Source organism: Eublepharis macularius, chromosome 6 (genome assembly GCF_028583425.1).
Source record: "Eublepharis macularius isolate TG4126 chromosome 6, MPM_Emac_v1.0, whole genome shotgun sequence".
Taxonomy (NCBI): domain Eukaryota; kingdom Metazoa; phylum Chordata; class Lepidosauria; order Squamata; family Eublepharidae; genus Eublepharis; species Eublepharis macularius.
In genome coordinates this window covers 125,642,539-125,659,199 of record NC_072795.1, presented here as the reverse complement: position 1 = coordinate 125,659,199, position 16,661 = coordinate 125,642,539, and the positions used below count along the sequence as shown (strand labels likewise).

Genomic DNA, 16,661 nt, shown 5'->3' with positions numbered 1-16,661 from the left:
ATGGCATCATTTAGGGTTGCCAGATGGCTCCCCCCAAAATAGGACAAGGATCCTGGCACATACCTTTATGCATTCCTTCGTGCATGCACACCTCCGCCCCTAGCATGTTGACATCACTTCCAGAAGTGATGTCATCGCTGGTGTACAGGAGGCTGGGCGGTTGGGCAAGTGGGCCAGCCAACCACTTCCCTTGCATGCAGGAAGCCAGGCAGGTGGGCCGTCTGCTTCCCTGGCAAGCAGAAGGCCGAGCAGGTTGATCAACCCCAGACAGTCCAACTGAAAAGGACTGTCAGGAGGAAAACCGGGCACCTGGCAACCCTCGCATCACATCCCTGTTGAGTTCCTTCCCTCTCGAAACCCCGCCTGTCCCGAGCTCCACCCTCAAACTTCCAGGAATTTCCAACCCAGAGTTGGCAATTCTGATTGTGGGCAGTTTGTCTGCCTGTAGTGAGGTGCTGTATCTTGCATCGACTGAGAATGAGTTGCTGCCTGGCTATGTAGAAACAGCACCCCTTAAAACAAAGTGTTTCTTCCTACAGGGTGATCAGGAGATCCTCTTTAGGAGATGTTCATTAGAATGTTCATCAGGGGTGTGATGACAGGGTGTGCCCTTTGAAACTGCCATTTCCTCCAGGGGAACAGATCTCTGTAATCTGGAGATCAGTTATTATGCTGAGAGAACTCCGGGCCCCAGCTGGAGATTGGCAAGTTGGCAACCCTTTCCCTTTTTCTTGTAGTAGATGTTCAGAGCAGCCCCTTTGAAACCAGAGGAGACCACTGGAGTCTTAGGATTCTTCTGTCAGCGTTGTTTACATAGTTACAGGTTGAGCAGGAATGGACAAGGAGGCCATTTTCACATGTTTTACCGGCCACGCAAAATCACACAAAACTCCCGGAATGATGGCATCTTCCTAGCGCGATTTCACATTATGAGTCCGGTTTGTGGTGAGTGGGCCAGCCAACCACAAATGGGAGTCATGATGGGCAATTGCGCCAGGAAGATGCCGTTGTTCCGGGAGTTTTGTGCGATTTTGCGCAGCCAGTAAGATGTGTGAAAACGGCTGGAGTGGTATTCAGGACAGCCCCAACAAGGCTAAACCAGGGAAGCTTCTAGCATCCTGTAGCTTTAGAGCACTTCGGATTGTTCACACTCAATCTTTTCACCACTCTTCTAGCACCTTTCTTCTAAGCCCAGATCACCCCAGAACAGAAACCAGAAATGACTAATTTCCTGTAAGTGGCCACATCAGCAACGCTCTACTTGAGTTCCAGAAAACCATGTATAACCACCCTCTAGCTAGCTAGTCAAGTAGGTTTGGACTTGGGGCTCCTTGTTTGGGGGAAATGGCCACTTAATTTAGTTGCTTTCATTTGAATCAGAGGGCTTTAGGGCTACTCATATACAAGCATTTCTTTGGTGATAGTAGTACCCAGGGCTTTTTTTCTGGGAAAAGAGGTGATGGAACTCAGTGGGTTGCCCTTGGAGAAAATGGTCACATGGCCGGTGGCCCCGCCCCCTGATCTCCAGACAGAGGGGAGTTTAGATTGCCCTCGGCATGGAGGGCAATCTAAACTCCCCTCTGTCTGGAGATCAGGGGGCGGGGCCACCGGCCTTGTGACCATTTTCAAGAGGTTCTGGAACTCCGTTCCACCACGTTCCAGCTGAAAAAAAGCCCTGGTAGTACCTCAGTAAGTTGAAGTATTCATGTATGGAACATATTGTCTATGACCCTCCTCCTCCTAGGGAATAATTTTGGTGTGGTATATCATCTTTATGCTCTGACCTGGATGATGCTAGCCAGGGCTTCCCAAACTGGTTGAGCTGTGGTTACTTTTGGAATTTTGAGAAAGGTTAGCAGGCATTTCTACAAAATGGCTGCCAGAATGGTGGGGCCAATCACACAATGTTGGGAGGTTCTACGCAGTGTTGAAAAGTTGCAAGCCATGCATTCTCCTATGATAGAGGCATCTGCTTCCAAATGTTTTTCCCCTGAAAAACCTGCTATTCCATGGAGGAGGAGGGAGGCAATGAACAATTCTTTACTTGAGGGAAAGAGATGCTGTTTGGTTTCAGGGTGGTACCACCCTAGTGCTATTCTTTGCAATCAGTGCTGGGAGGTTACAGAATTAGTATTATAACATGGCATCCACATATCACAGAGATTATGCTTCTGTTCTACACAAAACAAAAATCTCAACAAACTATCTCCTAGGGGGGAAAACTGGGACCATACGAAGGTAGGAATGGGTGTTGAGCAGATTGGTGGTGACATTGTCTTGAATCTCTGTTATAACTGCATGTGCACATAATAATCCTAAGTGTACTACATTTCACTAGTGCAGAAGGTTTCTAAAGAAAGAGTGCTTCCTGCGCACTAAAATGAGAAATGTCCAAGCCTAGAGACACAAGAAAATCTGTGCCTGTGGCTAAACTGAGGGTGTGCACCTGTGATATACTTACCCAAGATGAGCTAAGGTCTCTTCTAGTCTGTCTGCTGGTAGGGAGCAATTTGAAGTTCCCTGTTTCCTTCTGTTCTGTTGAAGACTCTTTGGATTTTAGTCCACAAAACCAAGAAGCCAGTGAGTGCCAGAAAAGACACTGGCAGATGCCATGGCACCCATAAGAGACACAGTGGGGATCGCTGTTCTAAGACGACGTCTGGGGAGACCTTTCTCTTATTCTCTCCTTGCAGTGGTGCTGCAAAAGCCAAAACCATGGCCTATTTTGGGGAAGGGCACGGACCCATCCACTTGGACAATGTGGCATGCAGTGGTACAGAGCGCACTTTGGGGGAATGCCTCATCCCTAAGAGCGGCATCCACAACTGCTGGCACAGCGAAGATGCAGGCGTGATCTGCAACTACGTGGAAGGGGAGGCCATCAGAAATTCAGGTGTGTGTCCTCGGAGTAGTTGCCTCCTTTTGACTTTTATCGACTTAGAAGAATGTAACTCTGTTTAAGATTGCATTGTAGGAGTGGCAGCGCTCAACAATATTTTTTATAGCCAGAACGGCAGAAAGAAGTTGGGATCTTGCTTAAATTTTGACTTCCAGAGAATCACAGTTTTCACTAAACAAACTGCAGTCTCCTCTCTGTGTTACAGAAGATTTGAAAAACATGCAGGGTGCGTGTAGAAGATTTGGAAATAAAAGGGCGTTTTATCTAGTTTTTTCAGTAGTGCTTCTTTGTCCTGCATGAGTTCTTCAGTTTCGGCCTCTGTTACCTTGATACTTCCTGCATTCTTTCCATATCTGGGAATGAAGACAGTTCCTAACTACCTAAAAACTCAAAACCCTGTCCACTAGCAATTACGGCTCCTGGACTCCCGATGTTCCTATGGTACCTTTCAGGTTGTGTGAGAAGGCAATCCGAAGCTTGACTTTAAAAGTTAGACAACAAAATTAGCAGTCTTCTTACTTTGGGATGGCCAAGGATGTGTAGCCCTTGCTGTTTCCCTCAGGAAAAATTGTGGAGGTTTTTTCCTTAGAGATGTTTTAAGGGAGACCAAATTAATTTCTTTCTCTTGCAGATGGTTTAAGAACAGGGAATTTGGATACAGCAGGGAGTGAGCTAAGTTTCCATTTAAATAATTGTTGATCGAAGAAGTGAGAATAACCAGTTGTTAACAAGGATTCAAAATGTCAAGCTTGATCTGTCTAGGGCTCTACATTTTTTCCTGAACGTTTCTAAGTGATAGGCCATGTTCACACGTCTTACTGACTGTGCAAAATTGCCCCAAACTCCCGGAAGGACAGCGTCTTCCTGGCGCGATTTCACGTCATGACTCCGGTTTGTGGTGAATCATGCCACAAACGGAGTCATGACAGGAAATCGCGCCAGGAAGACACCATCATTCCGGGAGTTTTGTGTGATTTTGCGCAGCCAGTAAGACGTGTGAAAACAGCCATAGTCAAAGTCCACTAAGCCTGAATAAGATGTTGGGGCGGGGGGGCACTAAGGCAATAACTTCTTTTCTACTTAATGAAGCAAAGAGCTAAACATTCTCCTGGTCCATGATCATGAGGCATATCAGTTTGCAGACCATTTCCATCACAAGGACAAGTATCCTCCAGAGATCATCAAAAAGTAGCGTTTTGGCTTTAGTAGGAAGTGCTGATTGGCAATGACATGGGAGCTGAACTGTTTTCCATTTGACGGCAGGTTCTGCTTTTGGCATGTGTGGGCTACGCTTGCTTCACCTCCGCAAAAAAAGGATAATCGGTGGAAAGAAATCTCTCAGGTACCTCACTTGCCTCTTGTAGCCTGGGATGGCGGAGCAGTTGTTACCTGGGTTTAGCACATATTGGTTGCCAGGCTACCCCACATATTTATACCTCTTCAGAAGCCTGCTTCCTGATTCAGAAGCTGATGGGGCCTCATGAAAGCTATTAACTCTCAGTCGAGTTACCATGTCACAAAATACCAATTCTTCTTCTGAACACCCCTAACACTGGGGAAGGGATAACTTAAGGTTGCCAGGGCTCCCGCTGTAGTAAGACCCTCCCGCTGGCAACCCTTGTTGCCCTCTGCCACTTTGAGTGGTGGTAGGAGAACAATAAAATTTAAAAATACTGGTGTCGTGCATGGCATGACATCACTTCTAGTTTTCTCTAAGGTTCTATGTGGTTGTACCATAGAGTTTCTGCTGATTCCTAGAGTGATGTGATGTCATTTCTGGTTATCCCAAGAAATGATATCACGGTGCATGCAATGCTGGTACCCCCCCATGTCCCCACCCCCAAGCTCCAGCAGTTGCCAGGCATGGCCTAGCAAAACTAGGTTAACTATTCACTTCTCCGAGGAGCTGTGCCTTTTCTTCCAAGAGCCTCATTCCACCTTCATGTCTGCTTCGTTATGCAACCCTCATGTCTGCGTTATCCCTTGCAGCCTTGCAAATGCTCTTGGGCCTGCATCTGGCTACTGTTCTGAAGAATTGAATAATGAGTGATCAAATGTAGCTGAATTGTGTTTGTCTGCAACTGAATGCTAATTGCAGAGAGGGAGCCCTGTCAGTCTTTTCGAGCAAAATACATCAGTGGCATCTCAGAGATGAAATGCTGTTAGTCTTTAAGATGGCACTGAACTTTGATTTCATTTAACTGAATGTTAGCCCGTTGGATGTGCCATCATTTTAACTACCCTCTTTTTTAATTAATTTTTTTTAATTAAAGCAAAAAAAAAGGATACAGAAAAGAAGGGGAGAAAAGGGGACAAGCAGATGTGAAACTGTGCGCTACAAGGATTATTAAAATACAAAATATCAGAGTCATGACCTTTATAGATATTAAAATAGCTGTTGAATATTTTATGTTGAATATTTTAACCAGGGCTTTTTTTCTGGGAAAAGAGGTGGTGGAACTCAGGACCGCACAATGACATCACTTTTGGTCAGCTGGAACAAGGGGGGAGGGGTTAAAGTTTAAATTGCCCTTGGTGAAAATGATCACATGGCCAGTGGCCCCACCTCCTGATCTCCAGACAGAGGGGAGATTAGATTGCCCTTCATGCCGCTGCACGGAGGGCAATCTAAACTCCCCTCTTTCTGGAGATCAGGGGGTGGGGCCACCAGCCATGCGACCATTTTCAAGAGGTGCCGGAACTCCATTACACTGCATTCCCACTGAAAAAAAGCCCTGATTTTAACTATCCTCTAATTAGCAGTGGTTTATATGGTAGTTAGAGACATGAGAGGAATTCTTGCTATGCTTGCCAGAGGTTTTACTTTTGGGAATCCAAACATCATTCTTCCACAAAAAGAACGGTACTTTAAAAGTTTTAAAAGATCTGTATGTGATCTCTTGCTATATCTCTATATTTCTATATTTGATGCTAAAAACGTAAAACAAAAGTATTACTCTTTTGATGTATGACTTTTTTGGCTCTGGTTTGGCAAGCAATTTCCAAATCAATTGGAGCAGACAATAGGGAGAATAGCCTCTTTATGTGAGGATAGTGCGACTCATTTGTTCTCTTATACCTATCTCATGTGTAAAGTGCTGTCAAGTTGAAGCCAACTTATGGCCACCATGGAGGGTTTTCAGGGCAAGAGACTTCAGAGGTGGTTTCCCCCATGCTTGCCTCCTCATAGTGACCCTGGACTTCTTCGGTGGTCTTCCATCCAAGTACTAACCAGGGCAGATTCCGCACGGCTTACCTGAAGCCAGGACGTTGCGGAACATGCCGGAAAAAACGCGGAAGATTGCGTTTTCTCGCACAAATTTTGCACGATATCGTGCAAAACTCGTGTGAGAAAATGAGCGCTTCCGCATTTTTTCTGGCATGTTCCACAACGTCCCGGCTTCAGGTAAGCCGTGCGGAATTGGCCCAGGGCCAACCCTGCTTAGTTTCTGAGATCTGGTAAGATCGGTCTAGCTTGGGCCATCCAGGTCAGAGACCTCCTATCTTACAGGCCATAAAGGACACATAAATTGACACAAACTATGTGGATTATTTAACATGTAATGAGACACCGTGTTAGCAGAGGGTAGGGAGCAGAATATTGTTGAGCCTTCCAAGTGCCTGCCTGCCCTTGGCTTTCCCGTTGTTTGCACTCCTCTCTATTTCTCTTTCAGAGGAGGTTGGCCGTGGCAGGTGTCGCTGCGGCTGAAGGGGTTTCACAGGGATGCGCGCTTGCTGTGTGGAGCAACGCTGATCAGCAACTGCTGGGTGGTGACGGCAGCACATTGCTTCAAAAGGTAATAGGGTGTGTACGAGTGACAATACTGTTAAAGGGAAGGTGGGTAAGATATGATTGGGATTTCTTGTTCTCTTCCCTAAAATATCTGCCCCAAATCCCAAGAAACCATGAACCACGTCTTGTGAGTACAGACTGCTAGAGATGGCGGCAGTGTGGCTTTCTTTTTTCTTCATCCCTGTCTGTTTATATGGTACTTTACAAGCCAGTGTGAGCAAAAAATAACGTAAGAACATAAGCAGAGCTTGGCTGGATCAGACTGGTGGTCCACCTAGGCCAGCATGTTGTTTCATACAGCAGCCAACCAGTTGGCTCTAGAGGGCCAAACAAACAGGACAGAGAGACTGAAGCTCTCCCCTAATGCTGCCCCCAGATGTTTGCTACCTCTGCATCTGGAGGTTGTTTTTAGTCACCATGAATTTGTCTAATCCTTCTTTATAGCCGTCTATGCTGGTGACCATGACTTACCTCCACTGGCAGTGACTTCTACATTTAATTAATAGTTGAGTAAAGAAGCATTCCCTTTTGTTTGTCCTGAACTTATTTCCCAATAATTTCATTGGATGCCTCCAAGTTCCGAGTAAAGAAGCATTTCCTTTTGTTTGTCCTGAACTTATTTCCCGCAGTCACCTGGACTGAGGTGGATCGGCGCTGCTGATTTTATTAGATCTTTCAGCGGCGTTTTATACAGTTGATTATGATCTTTTGACCCACTGCCTCACCAATGTGGGAATTCAGGGGACAGCACTACAGTGGCTTGTCTCTTTTCTTCACGGTCGGGGACAGAGGGTGGCGCTGGGGATAAGTTATCGTCCCGTCGACCACTAGTATGTGGTGTGCTGCAGGAGGCAATACTCTCCCCATTACTGTTTAACATCTATATGCGCCCCCTCACCCAGTTGGTGCAGAGTTTCGGGCTTGGGTGCCACCAATATGCGGATGACACCCAGCTATATCTGTTGATGGACGGCTGGCCTGGATCTGCCCCAGATGTCCTAGAGCAAGCTTTTGAAGCCGTGCCTGGATGGTTGAGACAAAGTCGGCTGAAGTTAAACCCTGCAAAGACGAAGATCCTGTACTTGAGTTGCGGAAACGTGGATTCAGGACCCCGGCTCCCTGCACTCGATGGGGCGGTGCTTACGGCGGCACCAAGAGTCAGGAGCCTGGGGGTGATCTTGGATGCCTCCTTGACAATGGAGGCCCAGATCACTGCGGTTGCCAGGTCTTCCTTTTTCTATCTCCGACAGGCCAGGCAGCTCGCCCCTTATCTTTCGTCCTGCGACTTGACTACAGTGGTCCAGGCAACGGTCACCTCTAGGTTAGACTACTGTAACGCACTCTACACAGGGCTTCCCCTGAACCTGATCCGTCAGTTACAGCTGGTGCAGAATGTGGTGGCGCGTGTTATCACAGGACTGCCGATGCGTGAGCACGTAACGCTGGCACTGCGTCAGCTGCACTGGCTACAGGTGGAGTACCGAATCAGGTTCAAGGTTTTGGTACTAACCTATAAAGCTCTATGCAGACTGAGACCTGCGTATCTGTGGGACCGCCTCTCTCCATACGAACCCCAGAGGACCCTTTGTTCCAGTGAGAAACATCTGCTAAAGGTCCCTGGCCCCATGGAGGCATCGACCAGGGCCAGGGCCTTTTCAGTCCTGGCCCCAGCCTGGTGGAGTGCTCTGTCTGATGAGACCAAGGCCCAGCAAGACTTGTTATCCTTTCGCCGGGCCTGCAAGACAGAGCTGTTCCACCAGGCATATGGGCGGTGCTAGGCAGAGCCCCCCTGGCTGGTTGATGGTGGATTGGGCCCTCCCCACCACAAATAAATCATCTTTTTACTACAAAGATGCTCTGGAGATGATTTAGGCTGGTTAGTTGTGCTGCTATGTTCATGTTTATATGTAAATTGTGTAGTAATTTTGGATGTTTTAATGGTTACTAATTTATAATAATCGTTTTATATATTTTAACTGTATGTGTTTGTAATCCGCCCTGAGCCTGCTGAAAATGTGGGGAGAGCGGAATATAAATGGAAAATAAATAAATAAAAATAAATAAATAAACAATTTCATTGGATGCCTCCAAGTTCTGAGTAAAGAAGCATTTCCTTTTGTTTGTCCTGAACCTATTTCCAACCATTTCATTGGATGCCTCCAAGTTCCAGCATTACAGAAGAGGGAGAAAAAAACTCTTGCTATCCACTTTCTCCACCCTATGCACATTTATAAAAACCTTTATTCTGTCTCTCCTAAGCTATTTTTTCTAGACTGAAAAGTCCTAGACACTCTAGCCTTTCCTCATAGGAAAGGTGCTCCAACCCTGTAATTGTCTTGGCCGCCCTTTTCTGTGCTTTTCCCATAGCTGTGCGCAGGGCTTTTTTTCAGCGGGAATGTGGTGGAATGGAGTTCCAGCACCTCTTGAAAATGGTCACATGGCCGGTGGCCCCGCCCCCTGATCTCCAGACAGAGGGGAGTTTAGATTGCCCTCCGTGCAGTGGCGCGGAGGGCAATCTAAACTCCCCTCTGTCTGGAGATCAGGGGCGGGGCCACTGGCCATGTGACCATTTTCACCAAGGGTGATTTAAACTTTTAAAAACTCCCCCATTGTTCCAGCTGACCCAAAGTGACGTCATTGTGCAGTCCTGAGTTCCACCACTGAGTTCCACCACCTCTTTTCCCATAAAAAAAGCCCTGGCTGTGCTCAAAGGAATGTGAGGAGAAAGCAACAGTTGGCTTAGTGGGTACAAAGTCAAGCTACCACTAGGGAAACCCAGCTTCAAACCGCCATTTGGACATAAAGCTTACTGGATGACTTCGGGCTCACTCTCAGCTAAATTTACCTCACAAGAGGAGTTGTGAGGATAAAATTGGGAAACAGATCTGTGCATACTGCCTTGAGCTCCTTGGAAGAAAGATGGGATTTAAAAATGTGCTAGAGATGAAGTAACTTCAGTGAGTAATAATGGGTTGACTGCTCTCTTGCGAACAGGTTTGGGGTAGACGTGCGGCGCTACCTGCTGCGGGTGGGAGACTACCACACTGGTGTGAGGGATGAGTTTGAGAGAGAGCTGCCAGTGGAGAAGATCGTCCTCCACAGGAACTACCAGTCCAGCAGCAACGACAACGACATCGCCCTGGTCAGGATTCGGGGGAAAGATGGCCACTGTCTTTCTTTCAGCCACCACGTCCTTCCCATCTGTCTGCCTAGCAGGAAAGAGAAGGCTGCCATTGATAGACAGGCCTGTGTCATATCTGGCTGGGGAGACACAGGTAAGTGGCAGGTTGTATCTCACAGAGGAACTTCAAAGGTTGATAAGAGTTGGGAGGTCAGTCCTTTAGAGAGCCAGCTATGGATAATCTTTTAGGACACTTGCTATGATCATGGCGAGGCAAATAATGTTTCACTAATAAGACTCGCACTAATAAGATTCAGATAAAATCAACCAAAGATTACTGGGGGAAACAAAGTTTTTGATTAAAAGCTCTGGCAGTTGACTGAAAGGAGCTCTCCTGAGGAGGTAGGAAATATTGTCACTGACATCCAGGTTGTTTGCCCAGCATAGAAGCTATGGCGAAACAAAGGCTTTTCTTGTTCTCCCATAGCATTGTGGTGCCTTTGTGGACTTCCTGGGTTTTCCCAATATTTTCTACCCTTTTCCAAACCTGCTTTATTGTGATGTTTTGGGAAAGCAGCACGGCCGCGAAGGTACCTCTTTGGACAGTAAACTTTGGATCTTCCTATCCTTGCCCACCTTGGCACAATTTTCTTTGCCCAGTCCCATATGGCGGGCATTTCTCCTCCACTAGAGCAATTGACATATTTCTATAGAGTTAAAATGTTATAGTAATGTGGCTATCAAGTCAGCTGAATTCTTGGGTTCTTTTTTAAAACTAAGTCTGAAAACCATTTTTATGCAGAGATGTGAAGGGTAAGGCCCATCTCCCCAACAAATGCAATTATGTGGTTAGAACTTGCTTTGCCTTTATTAACATAATGAGTGATTCCGCACACATTGGATAATGCACTTCCAATCCTCTTTATAGGTCATTTGGAACGGATTTTTTTGTGTGCGGAACAAAAAATCCACCTCAAACCACTGATAAAGTGCATTGAAAGTGCATTATCCAATGTCTGCAGAATCAGCTATAGAGGGCTATGGGTACTTGTCTCTGCATTAATTCTGTATATTAAAAAATCAGAACTGCACTAGGGAAAACTGAATGTTAAAATTAAATAGTAACTATCTTAGCAGTGTTCATGGTACTTGGTAGGGTGTTTATACACTAACATCTCTCTGAGCCATTGAGTTTGGATATTTTGTGCAGAGAGCTGGTATTTATGATTTTTTTAAAAAAGAAATCCATATGTAATAGGATCTTGCTTATGGGGAGATGGACATTGCTGGATTTTTATGGGCAATATAGCACCATATTAAGTGCCGTTTAGAACCAAAAGGATGACATTAAAATCCACATTATATAAAACCTCATCTAGTGAATGAATGTTTCTTGCCTAAACCTCTTTAAAATGGTGCTTGCTTGATGAGGGGGCAGGGGTTGCTTTTCTGTGTCTGGGCTGTGTGAGTTGTCCTCTGTTTTTCTTCCAGGGAAGTCATATTCAAGAATGTTACTCCAGGGCTCAGTGCCCCTGCTGTCGCAAAAAGTTTGCAAGTCCCGTTATGGAAAGAAGTTTACTAATCGTATGCTTTGTGCTGGAAACCTTTCTGAAGATAACCGAGTGGACAGCTGCCAGGGTGACAGTGGGGGGCCACTTGTGTGTCAAAGATCAAGCGGACACTGGGTTATTCTGGGGATCACTTCTTGGGGTTACGGGTGTGGCCGAAAAGATTCCCCTGGCGTTTACACAAAAGTCAGCAAATTTGTGCCTTGGATCAAGAAGATAACCAAACTGAAGTGAGAGCAGCCAAGCCAGAGATGGATTCATGTTGCTTTTACCCAGGGCTTTTTTTCTCAGCTGGAATGCAGTGGAACGGAGTTCCGGCACCTCTTGAAAATGGTCACATGGCCGGTGGCTCCACCCCCTTATCTCCAGACAGAGGGGAGTTTAGATTGGCAATCTTAACTCCCCTCTGTCTAGAGATCAGGGGGCGGGGCCACCGGCCATGTGACCATTTTCACCAAGGGTGATTTAAACGTTTAAAAACTCCCCCCTTGTTCCAGCTGACCCAAAGAGACGTCATTGGGCAATCCTGAGTTCCACCACCTCTTTTCTCAGAAAAAATGCCCTGCTTTTACCTAAAACATGGAGGAGTTTACTTGCTTTGTTTTGTCTGTATTTGGTTGTCTGCTGCTGCCACTGGTACCAAAGAAGATGCGTTTGTAAGCGCTCCTTGAGACTAGACTTTGGGCCATTGATGTGGTTTCCAAATCCTTGCACTTGATCTCTTCACATGAAAGTCCTCTTTGATCAAAGGCAAGAAGTAACAGCATACAGATTTTTCCAAGTTAGCATGTTCCTTCAGGATCCATAAGGACTTGAGATGTTGCTGTCAACACCGTTACTGTCCATTTTGGCAAATTTAGACATTCCGTGACTGTAGGAAAAGGGCGTTTCTTGGAGCGTATCTGCAGTGACCAATTAACATGCAAGTCTGCACCCTTGTGACCTAGATTAAATGGCGCTGTTTACGCGGGATCGCAAATTACACCAAGCCACAGTCAATACCAGCCAAACTGAGCCCATACTGTTCTTTTCAGCTTGTTTAAAAAGAAACTATAGATGGTGGTGGTTGAGAAAGAGAATCTCACCCCCTATATAGAGTTTCTTTTTAAGTAAATTGGAAAAAAAAACCAGCATCGGCTGCATTCGGGCATAACACCAAACCACAAGTTGTGATCAGCCCGCAGATCGCAATTGCAGTTGATGCTTTAAAGAGGGTTTAGAAAGTGTCTTTTGTACGCTAACTGTGGCTTAGTGTGATGTTGGAATGGGCAAGGCTTGGACACAGCCAGCCGTCTACTGCCAGAAACTCTGCTGAGAAGATGGAAGGAGAAAGCAGACAAGCAGCTCTAGACAAAGATTTGCTTGTTGTATCTTTGAAAGCTCAAATCACGGTGTTGGGTTTTAAACAACGGTCATGTCTTCAGTTTTTCCATTGGTCAAGGCGCCGGTATAAGCATACACACACACACACACACACCATCTTTATCCTCCCTGCTTTCAGCATTTGGCTTGTTTTCATAAGAACAGCACTTCTTCTAAACCTCATAACTCCTCAGTGGACATCTCAATGCAAAGCACTTCGATGTTACATATATCAACAGACTTTTTAAAAAGGCAGAATGTAAAATATCTGGTAATAGTGTGGATGAGGGTCACTATGGAGGAGGCAAGCAAAAATATTCTTACAGACTGATGGTCAGATCCAAAGGCAATTACCTGTTCATTCAGGCTCAAGCTGGATGGATGGAAGGAAGGAAGGAAGGCTCATGCAAAGAAATGCCAGCAGAACAAGGAGAGAAGCAGAAACAGGCCGAGGGGGACAGACTCTTGAAGGTGGGATGTGCGTGAGAAAAAAAATCTCCTAGCCTTCAGCCCCTGCTTCTTCTTGCCTTGCCTTTGGGGGTGGATATTTGCTTCCTAATAATAATAATATTTGATTTATATACCGCCCTTCAGGATAACTTAACACCCATTCAGAGCGGTTTACAAAGTGTGTTGTTGTTATCCTCACGACAATCACCCTGTGAGATGGGTGGGGCTGAGAGAGCTCTGAGAAGCTGCGACTGACCCAACTTCACCCAGCTGGCTTCAAGCGGAGGAGTGGGGAATCAAACCTGGCTCTCCAGATTAGAGTCCTGCCGCTCATAACCACCAAACTGGCTTTCCTCCATACTAATGCATGTACCTACCTCTTTCTCTTGAGGGGTTCTGGAAGAGACCACTCCACTCTCTGTCATGGAGTCCTCTTCCAATTCCATAGGGTGGCCATGTTGGTCTACAGTAAATGAGCAAGGTTTAAGTCCAGCAGCACTTCAAAGACCAACAAAGAATTTCCAGGGTATGAAGAGAGCTTGACTCTAAACAGCTCATGTCCTGGAAACTTTGTTGGTCTTTCAGGTGCTCCTGGACTCGAACCTTGCTTAACTCTATAGGGGATGCAGTTGGCTTTCTCAATTGAGCAGCCTTTGCTGGTTGGTGTGTTGCCATGAATACAAGGGAATGTATGCAGTACAAGGGAATGTACTAGTCCTGCTGAGATGGAGCCAGTAGATCCCTTCAGCAGTAGCACTGCAATATTTAGGGATTTTTCACCTTGTGGAAACTATCCAAAGACTTAGTACACATTTTTGTTAGAAAAGGAGAACAACAGAGGTACCCTGTAGATCAAACCAGTGGTCCATCTAGTCTAGCATCCTGTCTCATGCAAAAGCTGGCCACTTACCCTGGACGGTACAAGCAACAAACGGCACAGAGGCTGAGGCCTTCCCCTGACGTTGCCTCCTAGCACTGGGTTTCTGAGGTGTACTGCCTCTGTGGAGGTTCCCTTTAGTAACCCCATGGCCATTGAGGGACTTGTCATATGTGATGTCCTTTTAAAGACATCAAAGCTAGATGTCCACCTCTTGCAGCACTGAATTCTACTATTTAACTATTTAGCCAAAATTAAACTTTTGTCTTTCCTGAACATACTGCCTGTAGTATATGTAGTACTGGTCACATAGTATCAGTGGAAGTGATTCCTTCTAAGAGAGTTGGCATGGATTCATAGAACTGTCCGTATGCCACTCACAAGAAAGGATCTAGTTCCCTTTTCTTCATTGGTCACATGTATTTCCAGTGTAGCTAATCGGGGGAAATGTAACTCCACAGGAGAGATTGGGGAAATTCCTAGAGTATTGCTTGATGGGGTGACAGCACTTCTGAACTAGGAGGAAGTGACATCACTGCATCATGTCTGTGGCACTTCCCCTCACCACCTCCTTCCCCAACAATCTGGTAGTGTCAGGTGAAGGCTTGACAACCCTAGTCATCAGGGATGCCAATTGTGGTTGTGTTCCCTCAATGTTTGCTCACAATTTTATCTGCAGTTGCACCTATTAAGAACCACGGGAACATGTAATGCATGTAATGCAAGGATCACCAGTTCACACCTCGCCACTGCCACAAATTCACTAGGTGGCCTTAGACAAACCACATTCAGCCTCAGTACCCCCCACCCCATCTGCAATATGAGAATATTCATATCGGCCTACTTTATAGGGGCGTTGTAAGGATTACAACACAATAATGTCTGTGGAGCGTTTTGATCATTAAAAGAATTTTATATAAATGCTGAAAATTATTATTTGAAGTACCCCTTTACACTCCAATGGACACAGGAGAGACCTTGGTGAGTAGATTAGTGGACATGGCTCAGCGTTATTGTATGGCTGCGGTGCTCATTTTGAGGGGGAACGCGCAGGAATGCAGTTCTGGTAGTTCCCCAAAGAGGTCACGTCAGTTGGCCCCGCCCACCTGACTCGGACATTTTGGGCCTGTTTCGGCCTGGATTGCGGCCGAAACGGCCTGGATCGGGCCTCTGATGGGTGGTGGATCACTCTCCTGCTCATCAGCAGCCCAATCCTGACCATTTTGGGCTCCTTTTCAACCATTTTGCTATTTTGGGCCCAGTTTTGGCCCTGAATGGCCAGGATTGGGTCCAAAACAGCCAGGATAGGTGATGTCAGGGGGTGTGGAATATGCAAATCAGTTATGCTAATTACACATGTCTGGTGATGGCAAGGGGCATGGCATATGCTAATGAGTTATGCTAAAGCGTTCCTCCAGCTCTTTTTCTATGAAATGACACCTGTATGGCTGCATTGCTGCTTGAGCCAGCTTGACATGAGCTATGATACCAGAATGGAAAGTCATGTAGGTTTCCTCTGTAGGCGATTGGTTTATCACAAGTTAATGTCTTGTCCGAAAAAAACTGAAGATACAATATCCTTGTTTCCCCTTTTTTGAACCTATGCAGTGAACAACAATGGCTATTTTCACACTGCTTACCTTCCCTCGCACCGACCCGGAACATTGCGCGAAACCCACGGAAGATCGCGTTTTCTCGCGCGAGATTTGCGCGATGTCGTGCAAATCTCGTGTGAGAAAATGCGATCTTCTGCATTTTTTGCGCAATGTTCCGGGTCGGTGCGAGGGAAGGTAAGCAGTGTGAAAACGGCCAATGTGACTGTCCTAAACTTTTATTTCTGGTTGGAAAAGCATGCATCCACAGATTAAAAAGAGTCATAGCAAAGAACCCTCAACAGTACTATGTAAAAGTATTAGGATTTCTTCTGTTTTAGGATTTCTTCTGTTTTATTTTAAACTTGTTTTTCTTTTGCAGATTTAGCTGCCAGGATTTCTTTATCAAGCAGAACTGTGTGGGGAGTGCTGGAAGGGAATTTAATCTTTTCCTTCCCTGTGTGTTTGCTGCTTGAAGGATTTCTTCTGTTTTATTTTAAACTTGTTTTGCTTTTGCAGATTTAGCTGCCAGGATTTCTTTATCAAGCAGAACTGTGTGGGGAGTGCTGGAGGGGAGTTTAATCTTTTCCTTCCCTGTGTGTTTGCTGCTTGAAGGATTTCTTCTGTTTTATTTTAAACTTGTTTTGCTTTTGCAGATTTAGCTGCCAGGATTTCTTTATCAAGCAGAACTGTGTGGGGAGTGCTGGAGGGGAATTTAATCTTTTCCTTCCCTGCATGTTTGCAGCTTGAAAAATCCACCCATGAAAGGGTGCTGGGAAGCCAGGACTTGCTGTATGGGGAAACTTATTTGCAATCTTTGTTAAATGTTAGTTTCCTAGTGGAGCAAATATTTATTTTATTTTTACTTACTGTATTTATACTCCTCCTTTCTCCCCAAGGGGGACCCAGAGCAGCTTACATCATTCTCCTTTTCTCCAATTTATTCTCACAACAACCCTGTGAGGTAGGTTAGGCTGAGATTGTGTCACCCAGTGAGCT

At 45.8% G+C, this 16,661-nt stretch overlaps 1 protein-coding gene across 2 annotated transcripts in view; it reads left to right on the top strand.

Moving 5' to 3' along the window:
* The window catches only part of LOC129332175 (neurotrypsin-like), a 32,415-nt gene extending 20,722 nt beyond the window's left edge, over positions 1 to 11,693 (top strand). For both annotated transcript variants that reach the window (XM_054983075.1, XM_054983074.1), the window contains exons 11-15: positions 2,694 to 2,893; positions 4,163 to 4,241; positions 6,574 to 6,696; positions 9,687 to 9,967; positions 11,305 to 11,693. In XM_054983075.1, coding sequence (XP_054839050.1) covers positions 2,694 to 2,893; positions 4,163 to 4,241; positions 6,574 to 6,696; positions 9,687 to 9,967; positions 11,305 to 11,615 — 994 coding nt within the window. In that variant the 3' untranslated portion in view covers positions 11,616 to 11,693. The remainder of the gene's footprint in view (positions 1 to 2,693; positions 2,894 to 4,162; positions 4,242 to 6,573; positions 6,697 to 9,686; positions 9,968 to 11,304) is intronic.
* Positions 11,694 to 16,661: the final 4,968 nt, after the last annotated feature.